Source organism: Capricornis sumatraensis, chromosome 11, assembly GCF_032405125.1.
Source record: "Capricornis sumatraensis isolate serow.1 chromosome 11, serow.2, whole genome shotgun sequence".
Classification (NCBI taxonomy): Eukaryota; Metazoa; Chordata; class Mammalia; order Artiodactyla; family Bovidae; genus Capricornis; species Capricornis sumatraensis.
In genome coordinates, this window is record NC_091079.1 from 64,601,639 (window position 1) to 64,615,735 (window position 14,097).

Consider the following 14,097-nt stretch of genomic DNA (forward strand, 5'->3'; position numbering starts at 1 on the left):
CTGCCCATCCCAGAGGGGTGCAAATAAAAATACTCCAGAATTTAGTACTACTGATATTTAAGCCCAATTTCCAGCAAGGTCAAGACTAATAGCGAGTTATTTGTTTTACTAACTCAGGTTGCAAACGCCTTTGGGCGGATCTGGTACCTTCTTCTATATCTCGTTCCGCGCCAAGAACACTGTTAGCCATCAACAAAACCATAATAGAACTTGAGTCTTCTCCAAGGGCCAATGAAAACACATACACTGAGCTAACGGGGACATTTACAGGCAAGGATTCCAGTTTCCTTTCTGAAAATGCCACCAAGGCAGACTAGCTAATTAGGTCTTAGGAAGTGACACTGACCAGAAGGACCCACCTGCCTGGAGCTTTGTGAGTGCACCCAGCCTGTTTTCTATTTGTTTTGCTCTTGTTTTTGTTCTTCCAGCTATAAATGAAAATAACTATTTTTGGAATTTCAAAAGGCTCTCTCTGAGATTTGGCCTGTGCGTTCACAGTAATTTCAGGAAAATGGGACTGTAGTACTTAACATTGCAAAAAGAAAAAAAAAATGTATTCTTTTGGAAATGTTTGGCTATTCCTCTCCCACCCTTATTCTCTTCCTTTTGGAGAAACCTAGAAAAATAACTTTGTCCAAGGCCACCCTGAAATGCAGTGACAATTCCAAGAATGAAATTTAGATGTTTCTCTCAACCCTGTTTCTGGATCCAGCCTAAGAATAGTCATAATTTTCCCAGTATTTCCAATATATGTGTCCTTGTGATGGTCCAACTCAATGTCTTTGTGCTTCTGAAAATAACACTGCTTGACGGAGACAGAGATTGTGGACAACAGACACTGGAGTAACACGGACTCAAAGACTAGTAAGTTGCTCTATGAATAAGAATTACTTTGACTTCAACCAAAGTTCTCTGAACCCAAAGAAAGACCACATACGATGAATATTAAACACCAGAAAATGCGATGGGTATTAATGGAGCTTCTATTATAAATACTCGGAACACAAAAGTTTCAGTGTCCCTCATATTCTCTTCCTCCAAAATACTAGGAAAAACTGTTACAACCGCAAGTCATGGACTTTATCCATCTAAATAAATAAATAATTTTGGAGGAGTCAAAATACATCAACATGGCAGCCAAAACATACCAGAAAATTGTAATAGAATATGGCAGACCAGACAGAGAATGGCCCAGAAAGGCAGATATACCTGACTAGCAATTTCAGTTTTATTTACTATCAGCTCCGCAGCTGTCTAAATCTCTTTCAGCTCAATTATAAAATCAAGACTCAAATATTGAGCTCTTTCAACTTCAAATATTGAAACAACCCATATTTCAACACAACAACACAAATAAGTAAGAAATAAAAGAAATTTCTTGGCTATTTATAAAAAACCTAGGCGTCTCTAGCTTCTGGCACACTTGGATTCAGGTACTCGATATTGTCAGGAAGTCTGATATATGCCTGAGAGACATAATCTTTCTCATATGCCTCTTTCTTCTGAAACTGCTTAATTTTCAATATGCTTTCTCATCACAATGGCCCCCAATTCTAATGCAATGAAGACTTCTCTGAGCTAACAGGTGGAACAAGAGTTTACAAACTCAACCTAATTTATTCCAATCAGTTATATGTTCAGAAGGAGGCATCTAGAGGAATCACTGGAAGGACGCCCAAGGTACATCAGAGTGCTATTACCTGAATAAAGGTAAATAACTTCTGAAAAAGTCAAAGAAACCAATGTCTTCTACAATGAATCTCAGGATTGTTGTAAAAGCAAACAAATAGAACTCAATTCCAATGTCCTAAAATTTCCATTGTCCTAAAATTTCCATTAAGACAACAATAAATTAAAGTCATTCTTATAGGTGGATGAATCTTTGATATCCAGGAAATATGTACTTGTATTAATTCCACTAAGAGCACACAACATAACTTAGTAGTGAAATTGCCATGATCTGCACAATATTCTGCCCAAATGAGGGAAGGATGCAAGGTAAGATTTCAGTTAGATTGAAAAGAGAAGAGAATTTAGCCTAGTGAAGAAGAACAGAGCAGTCATTCTAAGGAGAAGTAAAATAAGATAACAGTGAGATATTTTTCACATAAGAAAGAGTTTGTGGGCAAGATAAGCATTCTAATCATCAGAAAATATGCAGAAAACAAACTTATGGTTACCGAGGGGTAAAGGTGGGAAGGGATAAATTGGGAGATTGGGACTGACATACACACAGTATTATATACAAAAAAGATAACTAATAAGAACCCTGGAGAAGGAAATGGCAACCCACTCCAGTATTCTTGCCTGGAGAATCCCACGGACAGAGGAGTCTGGCAGGCTACAGTCCATGGGGTCACAAGAGATGGAAATGACTTAGCAACTAAATCACCAATAAGAACCTACTGTATAGCACAGTGAACTCTAATCTATACTCTATAAAAGTAGAGAAGACTATGGGAAAAGAATCTAAAAAGAATGGATGTACATACACATATATGTATGTATACATAAATGATTCACTTTGCTGTACACCTGAAACTAACACAACACTGTAAATCAACTCTACTCCAATAAAAAATGTTAAAAAGAAAATGACATATCATTAAGTAAATTTATAAATATTTTAATAGGAAGAGTTTGCATACTTTCACCAAAAATAAAATGTACAGAATTAAGTTCTTAAGACGTCGTCAGCAAGTAAAGATGTTTTGGGGGGAGTACTCGATCAGTGTAGTTTTTTTGGATACATGCCTCCTCCTTAAGCTGGTCTGCATTCAATGAGGCAGGCTGTGTGCGAATATAAATTTGACAAATGAAATTCAGCCTTCTTTATTATACGACACAATTAGCTCACTCCAGTACAGATGAGGATTTATTGGTTTAAGCATGTTAATAAAAGCCTGGCTGCAACAGAGAAACAAAAAGTCATCTAGAATGAGAAAACTGCATTAATATACATGACGTGGCTTCTAACTGGGGCCAAAAGGAAAACTATTTCCTGGATTTCAGATAGAGGTCTGTCCAACAACAACCTTAATTTGAGCATTTTGAAGGTAGACTTCAAATAAACAATGAAAAGCAAGACAGGAACATTTAACCAAACATGACGAGTTTTTTTGTTTTTTGTTTTTTAACACATGGAGAGTGCCAACCATAAATAATTTGTGCAAGCAATACTAAGCCAGACTTACCATCCTTCCGGTAATGCACCTACATCAGGCACCAAGAATCCTTATTTCTGGCTATGATGAATTCAGATGAGTTATCCCGTCCTCAAAAAGATGTCTAGAGAAGGCTTTGCTGACTGCCAAAAGCACTATTCTCTCAAAATAGAAATCCCTTCTCAGTTCGACTTCAGTCTGTTATGATAATCTCAGGGAATTTACCAGTCTGGGGAGAATTTATTTCATGGAAGTGGAGTGTTTCCAAGGTTTAAAGAAATTCGTTCCATATTTCGGGAAATGAACATGTGATATATTTTGCATGTTGTTTTAATAGAAGAAGCAAATAGCTCTTTCTACAGCATACTATGAGCTGTGGATTAAAAGCGGTTGTATGTTTACAATCAAGGAGTAAGAAAAAGACCTTAAGAAAAGTGAGCATAATTAAAATCTTGAGAAAATAGGGGTATTTTAAGGCCATAATGGCAAAGCACTAGGTTCCAGAGCAATATATATATATATATATTCAATTTGAAATGTTTTTCATTATTATAAGGTTGCTTCTAAATATGAACATATTGAGGAGTGTCCATGCCAAGTATTCACTGGATGGTATGATGCCTGCCAAGCATCTCTACTGCTCTGGGTCCTCTAGTTTTGTGTCTTTGGTATAAAGTGACATTTCCTCAACTCTTTCCTCAACCAAGGGCTCTGAAGCCAAAACAGAGTTAATGACATGACTAAACATGTAGAGTTTTGATTACCACAAGGGTGTGCACAACTTTCTATATGTCTGATTAACTGTAGAAGACCAAGGCAGCCTTGGGGTTTTGCTCATAGGAGAGATGTCTAAACTCATCTCTAGAAAACAGGAAAGCTTCTATGAATAGGGGAACTATCAGCCATGCTTTGAAGGAGGAGGGGAAGGAGCTAGTCAGGTAAATAAGGTCTCGAGGGGGACTGGCATGGGCAAATCCCAAAAGAAGACGGTGCAAGTCACTGTCAACTCCTGCCTGGAGTATTGCAATTGCCTCCTCCCTGGGCTTCCCTGGTGGCTCAGGGGTTAAAGCATCTGCCTCCAATGCGGGAGACCCGGGTTCGATCCCTGGGTCGGGAAGATACCCTGGAGAAGGAAATGGTAACCCACTCCAGTACTCTTATCTGGAGAATCCCATGGACAGAGGAGCCTGGCGGGCTACAGTCCACGGGGTCGCAAAGAGTCGGACACGACTGAGCGACTTCACTTCACTTCACTTCTGGCCTTCCTACCTTCCCTTGCTCCCATCAGGCTTTGCTCCTCAGATACTCCCTACACCCCCTCCCTGCTCTACTCTTCTGCACAGCACTGACCAGCAGACATACCCTCTCTGGATGTGGGAGCTCCATCTCTGTCTCTGCCATCAGAAGGGCAGGAATAAACCGGTTTTGTTCACTGCTCTATTACTTGCTTTTTGAAAAATGCCTAGCAAAAAGTAGATGCTGAAAAAGGTTTTGATCATTGAGGACTAGCTTGTGCCTCCTATATTTGAAATCCTCTAGCTGCTTACCATTTTAATAGGATAAAAAGTCAAAATCCTTACCAGGCCCTGCTGGACCTGGTCTTCTGGCCTCCCGCCTCCTTTCTGCTTTCATCTCCTGTTACTTTTCCACTTGCTCTCTTTGACTGAGTGACTGAGCATGCATACTCTTTACTAGAAACACACTGGTCTTTCCATTTCCTGATTATAGCAAGTATGCATCACTCCCAGGGCATTTGCATATCCTATGCTCTCTTCCATATTTAACTTATATGCAGAATACATCATGAGAAACACTGGACTGGAAGAAACACAAGCTGGAATCAAGATTGCCGGGAGAAATATCAATAACCTCAGATGTGCTGATGACACCACCCTTATGGCAGAAAGTGAAGAGGAACTAAAAAGCCCCTTGATGAAAGTAAAAGAGGAGAGTGAAAAAGTTGGGTTAAAGCTCAACATTCAGAAAACGAAGATCATGGCATCTGGTCCCATCACTCCATGGGAAATAGATGGAGAAACAGTGGAAACAGTATCAGACTTCACTTTTTGGGGCTCCAAAATCACTGCAGATGGTGATTGCAGCCATGAAATTAAAAGACGCTTACTCCTTGGAAGAACAGTTATGAGCAACCTAGATAGCATATTCAAAAGCAGAGACATTACTTTGCCGACTAAGGTCCATCTAGTCAAGGCTATGGTTTTTCCAGTGGTCATGTATGGATGTGAGAGTTGGACTGTGATGAAGGCTGAGTGCCAAAGAATTGATGCTTTCGAACTATGGTGTTGGAGAAGATTCTTGAGAGTCTCTTGGACTGCAAGGAGATCCAACCAGTCCATTCTGAAGGAGATCAACCCTGCAATTTCTTTGGAAGGAATGATGCTAACGCTGAAACTCCAGTACTTTGGCCACCTCATGCGAAGAGTTGACTCATTGGAAAAGACTCTGATGCTGGGAAAGATTGGGGGCAGGAGGAGAAGGGGACAACAGAGGATGAGATGGCTGGATGGCATCACTGACTCGACGGACACGACTCTGAGTGAACTCCGGGAGATGGTGATGCACAGAGAGGCCTGGCGTGCTGCGATTCATGGGGTGGCAAAGAGTTGGACATGACTGAGTGACTGAACTGAACTGAACTGATGCTGTCTTGCTCCACATAGCTATGTAATTGATCCTATGCTTCCTTCAAATATGCTCAAATGTCACCTGCCCAGAGAGGCCTTTTCTCTACCATCCCACACAATACAATAGCATCCCCTTCCTGACACTCTCTTCCCCTTTATCTGGCTGAATTTGTGCATGCTAAGTTGCTTCAGTTGTGTCCAAGTCTTTGCAATCTTATGGACCCTATGGATCACAAGGCTCCTGTCCATGGGATTCTCCAGGTAAGAACACCAGAGTGAGCTGTCACGTCCTCCTCCAAGGGATTTTCCCCACTCAGGTATCAAACCTATGTCTCTACGTCTCCTGCATTGTCAGGCAGGTCCTTTTTGTTTTTTAATTTATTTATTTTAATTGGAGGCTAATTACTTTATAATATTGTAGTGGTTTTGCCATACACTGACATGAATCTGCCACGGGTGTACATGTGTTCCCCAACATGAACTCCCCATCCCATCCCTCTGGGTCATCCCAGTGCACCAGCCCCGAGAACCCTGTATCATGGATTGAACCTGGACTGGCGATTCATTTCACATATGACAATGTCCATGTTTCAATGCCATTCTCCCAAACCATCCCACCCTTGCCCTCTCCCACAGAGTCCAAAAGACTGTTCTATACATCTGTGTCTCTTTTGCTGTCTCTCATACAGGGTTATCGTTACCATCTTTCTAAATTCCATATATATGTGTTAGCATACTGTATCGGTGTTTTTCTTTCTGGTTTACTTCACTCTGTATAATAGGCTCCAATTTCATCCACCTCATTAGAACTGATTCTTTTTAATGGCTGAGTAATATCCCATTGTGTATATGTACCACAGCTTTCTTATCCATTCGTCTGCTGATGGGGATCTAGGTTGCTTCCATGTCCTGGCTATTATAAACAGTGCTGCGATGAACATTGCAGGTTCTTTACCACTAGCGCCACCTGGGAAGCCCTTACTTGGCTGTATTTGTTTTAATAATTGTGAAAAAATACTCATCATAATAAGTATTTATGTGTGTTGCATGTCTAACCCTATAAGATCAGTTCTGTGAAGGCAGTAGATTTATGAGGGTCATGACTGTTTCCTCGCACATAGAACTATGTTCCAGGTTAGTATCTGCATTAGAGAAGTCAACTGGGAATCAGAAGTTACATCAGTTATTTGATGACAGGAAATTTAGTATCAGGAAGTGCTAAGTACTGTGAGCTTGTTAAGTAGGTACCAGAACGGTACCAAGAAAACTCTCGAGTGTCCCAGAAGTCACTAGAGCAGGAAGCAAACACCACCGCTTAGTCACAGGGATAGGAAGATGCTGGAAATTCTAAAATGCAGAAACCTAGGAGAGAGTCCTTGTGGAGCTGAAACTTGGGGCTCCGAGAAGAGGGATCTCATGGCTGGTGCCTCTGAGCTCAGAGTGACCTGGTAGGCTTGGGACCCAGACCTTTGAAGAAGAACTGTTGAAGGTTGGCCTGGGAAGATGATAAATGATGAAATGGGCTCTGCTCATGCTGGAAGAACTAGTGGCACACTGGATCCAGCTATTGCTTTGAGAAGGAACAACTGCAATGGGATGGAGAAGTCATGCTTGGGTGAAGCTTGGACAGGAAGCCCCCAAGAAGCTAGGGAAGAAGGAGGATATCCTTTCTTCCTCTTCAACACTTGTGATCTCCCTCTGTCTCTCCCTACTGGTGAAGTCCACACGGAGCCTGTTGGCAGAACCAAATTGTGATTCTAGTCACAGACAGCATCACCAAGCTGAATATAAAAGGGTGGGTTTCAAGCTGAGAGACAACTCAATAACTTGCCCAGAGCTCAAGAACTTCTGTTGACAGAAGTTATTGAATGCCCTGGAATGTCTTCAGAAATCATTTAAATTGACTAAAAATTAAGCATGCTCGTGATAATAAATAGCAATAAAAAATTATCCAAAGGACACAGAGGCAATTGAGGTTTGTCCCCAGGCTATGGCCAAGTAAAGGCCAAGTAAAATAATCAGTTTCTATCACAGGCAGTGCATGGTATTCTGTTTCCTGGCAGCTGAGGTAACAATGGAAATATGCCATGCATTAAAATTTCATTATAACAGTGAAGAGAGAACAGCAGAGAGGTCTAAGGATAAAGTTAGTTGTTTTTTTTTTCCCCAAAGCAGAGGTTTGATTTTTCAAGCAAGCATATTTTTTGAAACCCCACAATACAGTACCAGGCAATGTGAAATAAAAAGGCTCAGCCTTGCTAATGGTTTAGCTCATAGTAGCTGTGTGTGTGAGACCACTTTTGGCCTCATCTATAAAGAGCATCAATACATAAACAAGAAAACATCTCATTTTAAGGATTAGATTCTCAGGAGCCATCAGGATGAATTAAGGAGCAAAATGAATGCTTGAATTAGATATAAATCCACTTGTGGTCCAAGAGTGACTGAATCCCTATAAAAGACACAATAAATTGACTTCTTGCCTGGGGATATTTAACACTGAATGTTTAGCAATTACAATGAACAAAATTTTATGCTGAGTTGCTCCTTATGGAAGAAGTCAATTGACCCCCACTGCTTCTTAAGTTCACTCCTAGAAAATACAACAAGGTCATTCACATAAAGTAAGATGCTTGCATTTCTCTTTTTTGGCAGCAGGAGGAGATACAGTCAATTTATTTCATACTTGTACTATGTTGATAAAGATTTTTAAAATAGGTGCTATAATAGTCCTGTTTGATATCAGTTAAGGCTATATTGTAATTTATCATGAAGGTATTTCTGCCTTCTCTAATTTTGGAAAATATCTTGAGGGAGAGAGACAGAAACAGCTGTCTGGATTACCTCAGCAATTCTGTCATGAGATGGCCTGTAAACAACTGTCCACAGAATCAGAGGTGGATGATGGAGCATCATGAAGATCACATGTGGTCTTGAGATGTTCTTTTTTTTTTTTTTTTTAACGATGAATCAACTTTTTATTTCACTGACCGGTACTTCTCTCTCTGATGCTGTATTTAAACTCTTCAGAGTCCCCCAAAATAGCATTCAGGTTTCCTATGTCCAGAGATAGGGACCCAGAGGCAAAAAAAGTTCAGGGCCCAGGCTGTTTTCAGGTGGGAAGGTGGCAGACATTCCTACGTAGGTCTATGTCAGTTTTTAACGGACACGCTTTTAAGCTCTCCGTCCTGAACCCCTTCTATGGCATCTACGACAGAAATACATGCATCCTCATCAACACAACTCTACAGGGGTGGCGGCAGTGAGGGGGCATTACATAGGTACCAGCCAAACTTCTCATTCGGCCAGAAACTGGACTTCTGGCTCGGTTTAATAACAAGGAGATGCATAAAACTGTGGTGAGTGTCCTGGCTCTTCCTTAAGGTGGGCTGGACTGGATGTAAATGGAAGTACTGCTCATGATAAAGCTGAATTAAGCTCTATAAAAAAATAAAGTTGCTCCTATCTCTATGAGCAGTTTCCGAGAATCCAGGAATGCCCACATCCCGTACCTCATCCCACAGCTACAGTGGGAAGCATAAAAATCCCTTGCTAATTTTTAGGGCATGGGGAGGATTGGGCTCTGGCAAAGACATAGGATGGATATTTTTCTCCCTCCCCCCACCTACAAAGACTACGTATCTACACACACACTCAGACATACACACATCCATGTTCAAGGGAATTTTTCTTCCCTGACTACAGGACCCCAGGATCCAGCCTCCCCCAGGCTGAGACACAGCGCCTTTGAACTGCACAGATGTGGTGTACCAACATACTGCATAAGGCTCCTCTGTTGTCTCATAAACTGAGAGGGCAGGGGCAAAGGGCGTGGATACTCATGGGGGATTCACTTCTTGTCTGAAATCCAATCTACTCGGCAGCACTCTTAGGTCCAGGCTCTGGGAGAGGTTCTGTGGGCAGGATATGGTGGATGACCTGATGGTTCCAGCCCACTGTGGTAAGAAGGGAGTGATTGAGCGGGGACCAAGTAGCATCTCTCACAAAGTCTCTGTGGGCTCGGCTTCTAAACACCTCGGAAAGGCCTGAGTCCAGCACAGCAAGTGAGCAGTCCTCACTGACAGAGGCCAGGAAGGAAGCACTGTGTGGGGAGAACACCAGCCCAGAGACACACTGGGAGTGCACAACAGAGCTGAGGGCACAGCTTGCACTCTTGGTGTCCACAAGGGAGACAGTCCCATTCTCATCACCAAAGATGAAGACTTCACTCTGCTGAGGATGCCAAGTCAGGGAGGAAGGAAGGTAGCCAGAGGCACTGCAGCCCATCTGTGATGCTGGCTTTGGACAGCGGGCATCCCACAGTAAAATTCTATTGTCCTCACCCCATGAAAGAAACACAGAATCCTTGTGGGGAGAGGCACCAACACAGGTGACCTGCCCTGAGTGAGCTCGGAATGAATTCAGAACCATCTGCTGAGCAAGGTCCCTAACCTTGATGCAGAAGTCTTTGCTACCACTGACAGCATGTGTGCCAGAGCTCAGGACACTGACTGTAAACACGATGTCATCGTGCTCATACTTGCAGAACTTGCTGACAATGAGCGTCTCATTCTCATCCAGCTCCCACAATTCAACAGCACCTGAATCAGAAGCCACTAGGATACCTCGGTCCCCTACCCAAGTGAGGTCAGCCACTCCGGCCTCCGTCTGGACTCCAGCAGAGCAGAAACCTTCGTTCGGAGCGGCAAAAGGGTCCTTGAAAAGCCAGAGAGAGCCAGCCCAGCAGCTGCCACTCAGGCTAGAAGCCCCGAGCAGGAGCGCCCCATCAGACCGGTACCGCGCAGCCTCCAACTGCCGCTCCATACAAGCGGGAGCATTAGGGGGAAGGTTCCACTCCCGGGCTGCCGGGGGCACTAGGATCGGCGGTGTTTCCTGCCGCATCTCCACGGTTCCAACTTCAATCTAGACCCAAACTGGATGCCCACCTGAGATTCAGCTCCAGGAGTCCCCACTTGAGATGTTCTTAAACGCCAGGCATGTCAATGCGAGTGCATCAAAATAAATAATTATATTTTCAATTTCAAAACAGATTAATACGATAACTTCAAGAAAATGAGAAGACAAGTCATAGAATAGGAAAAAATATATATTTGCAAAAGTCACATCTGATAAAGGACTATTATCCAAAACATACAAAGAACTCTTAAGACTCAATAATAAGAAAACAAACAGCCTGATTTTAAAAGTGGCACAGAGACCTGAAAAGACACTTCATCAAAGAAGACATATGGATGGAAAATAAGTGTATGAAAAGACGTTCCACATTCCATGTTATCAGGGAAACGCTAATTAAAAATGGGATACCACTGCATATTTATCAGAATGGCCGAAATCCAGAACAGTGAAAATAACATGCTGGCAAGGATTTGGAGCAATAGAAAGTCTCATTCATTGCTATTGGGAGTGAAAAATTATATAACCCCTTGGGAAATAGTTTTGCAATTTCTTACAAAACCACACTCTTTCTTATCAAAAGATCCAGCAATCATGCTTCTTAATATTAACCCAAATGAATCTACAATTTATGTCCACACAAACCTGCACATGGAGGTTCATGGTATCTTTATTCACAATTGCTAAAATTTGGAAATATCCAAGATGCCCCTCAGTAAGAAAATGAATAAATGGTATCATATCCAGACAATACAATGCTATTTAGTCCTAAAAAGAAATGATCAATCGAACCATGAAGACATGGAGGCCATTTAACTGCATATTACCAAGTGGTGGAAGGTTGTAACCAATACCTCACTCTGATACCAGACATGGATAAAGGGGAGGTTGTATGTAATATGAGAACTCCCTGTACTTTCTGTTCTATTTTGCTGTGAACCTCCAACTGCTCTAAAAATAAAGTTCATTAAATTTTTAAAAAGCGTGGAGTGATTGCCTATGTTACACTGAAACTAATATTTTACCACAACTTGTCTTCCTACGAAGGAGGAGGAAGTGGTTCCATGTTTATATTCCTTACCTCTAGAACAGCTGGCTCATAACTCTTACTCTATTTTCTAACATTTCCCTCATTTTATGTCTCCTATTATTTCTGTAAATAGCATGTGTTAAATAAGAAAATAACTGCTTTCAGAGTAACAATCAAAAGTTTTACTTAAAAAAGTGACCAAGATTATTTCAATTGGTACCCTGGAGACTATGTAGTTGGAACTCTTTGAGAAATCCTGACTATACCAGCCTTGCTAATCTAATCTCTCTTCTCATTACTCATCTATTCCAAATTCCATTAATTCCCTAGCTTGACTATGGTGTGAGCTTTCCAGAAGTCTCTGTAAGATTTCTGCTTTATGGTACTTCTTGCATACCATTCAGTCTGTTTTCCCTCTGAAGGCCTGTTCATAAGACAGAATGCAAGAGAGAAGATGAGTCAGATTCTATCACTAACAGCAGTACATTGTTAATAATGCTAATAATTACTTAATATGAACAACCAATCATGCGCCAGACACCACGTTAGGTGTTCAAATAAAAGTAAGTATTGTGCCCTTTATAGCTGAGGAAGAGTTTCCTGGTGACTCAGATGGTAAAGAATCCGCCTGCAATGCAGGAGACCTGGGTTTGATCCCTAGGTTGGGAAAATTCCTTGGAGAAGGGAAAGCTACTCACTCTAGTATTCTCGCCTGGAGAATTCCATGGTCAGAGGAGCCTGGAGTGCTACAGTCCATGGGATCACAAAGAGTCAGACACAACTGAGCAAGTAACACATATAAGCATACATAGCTGAGGAAACCAAGCCTCAGAGAAGGTTCACAACTTACAAAAGGCCACAGGCTGGATGATTCTCTGGATCCTCTGTTTGCAAGTGTCAGAAATAAGACTCCAACTCACGTGGCTGAAAAAGGATAAAGTTTGCCTCAATTCCAAATTTAAATTCCAAATTCCAAAGTTTAAACAAGCAGACCAAATGAATGAAAGTCACAAAGGCAGCGTGGCTTCAGAAATACTAAGAATCAGCAACTCAAAGTTCAAGTCTTTTTCTGGGTCTCTCTGCTCTCTCTGCATGTATCACTTATTTCTTCTTATTGCAGACAATTTTTTGCAAGGGAGGGAACTGGGCTACCAATGGCTCCAAAGAGTTATATCTTAAAATGTCTGTCCCTGGAAAGATATTCTCTTTGCACTCATCAATTCAAAAAATCCTGGCAAAGAAAGTTCTGTTTATCTTGTTTACTCCTCTGGGTTAATTAACTCTATTAGTAAAAAAAAAAATAAAAATGTGGATGACAAGAAATGGAAGTGGAACTGCGAAGAAGATCCCAGAAAATTGAAGACTATTCTCATAAAGCAAACTCAGAGATGTTCACTATAAAAACCATGATGCAAGGCCTACAATTATTATTCTCATTATGTAGATGAGGAAAACAAAATTTAAGCAATTAAAAGAAATTAAAATGTAACTTTGGAAAAGGAAATGGCAATCCACTTCAGTTTTCTTGTCTAGAAAACCCCATGGACAGAGAAGCGTGTCAGGCTATAGTCCATGGGGTTGCAGAATCAGACAAGATTTAGTGACTAAACAACAACAAAAGTGTAAGCTGCTCAACACAACCCAAGAAATAAGTATCTGGGACTGTTCACTGTGTTTTTGTCCATTCCATTGTATCTGTTTCCAGCCAGAAGAAATGAAGGTGGCACAGAGAAAGCCATTGCTCATGGAAGGGTGATGCACAGTATCTCACAGGACCAGGTTGATGCCAGTGGAACTTGAAGTCCACAGATTGGATCAACGGCCAATCTCTCTGGCATCCATACTCTTAAGATAATAAGACATAATGAATAAAGAATACGAGTAGTGATATTGATTGATTACTATCTTTATGCAGTGAAATTCGCTTATTTATTACATAAAATAAAACTCTGAAAAATAGGAAATATCATCACCATTTCATATAAGAGGAAACTGAGAGAAAGAGAGGTGAAAATATCTGCCTAAAACCATGGCTGATGTTCCAACCTATATAAAACCAGCTTCAAAGTTTCAGTGAGTTCCAAACATCTACTTCCAAAGAGAAGAAGGCAGAAAAGAACAAACAAAGATTCTCCGAAATAAAAATGGTAAATAATGGTAACAGTAGTAGTATTTGCCTTGATCTCAGCTGGATGAATGAAAGCAAAGGCAACAACAGACACTTATGATCTCAGCTGAGTTGGAGTCCTAGCAACTAAGAGTAAGGGCTTAAATCTGACGTCAAGACTCCAAGTATTAATAGACACCAGGGATACAGTTAAACAAGAGTCTTCACCTGAGAAGC

At 41.2% G+C, this 14,097-nt stretch overlaps 1 protein-coding gene across 2 annotated transcripts; it reads right to left on the bottom strand.

The window, feature by feature from the left end:
* Positions 1-9,682: 9,682 nt before the first annotated feature.
* Positions 9,683-10,711, bottom strand: LOC138088805 (methylosome protein WDR77-like). Of its 2 annotated transcripts, XM_068984151.1 has the most exons (2): positions 10,411-10,711; positions 9,683-10,218 (listed from the first exon to the last, which is right to left on the bottom strand). In XM_068984151.1, the coding sequence occupies exons 1-2, from the start codon at positions 10,709-10,711 to the stop codon at positions 9,683-9,685; spliced, it is 837 nt and encodes a 278-aa protein (XP_068840252.1). The 2 variants fall into 2 exon arrangements, with proteins under 2 accessions (XP_068840252.1, XP_068840250.1); XM_068984149.1 differs by having other exon boundaries at positions 9,683-10,711.
* Positions 10,712-14,097: the final 3,386 nt, after the last annotated feature.

Excerpts from the sequence above, each read along its gene's own strand:
- LOC138088805 (XM_068984149.1), bottom strand. The coding sequence starts at position 10,711 with ATGCGGCAGGAAACACCGCCGATCCTAGTGCCCCCGGCAGCCCGGGAG.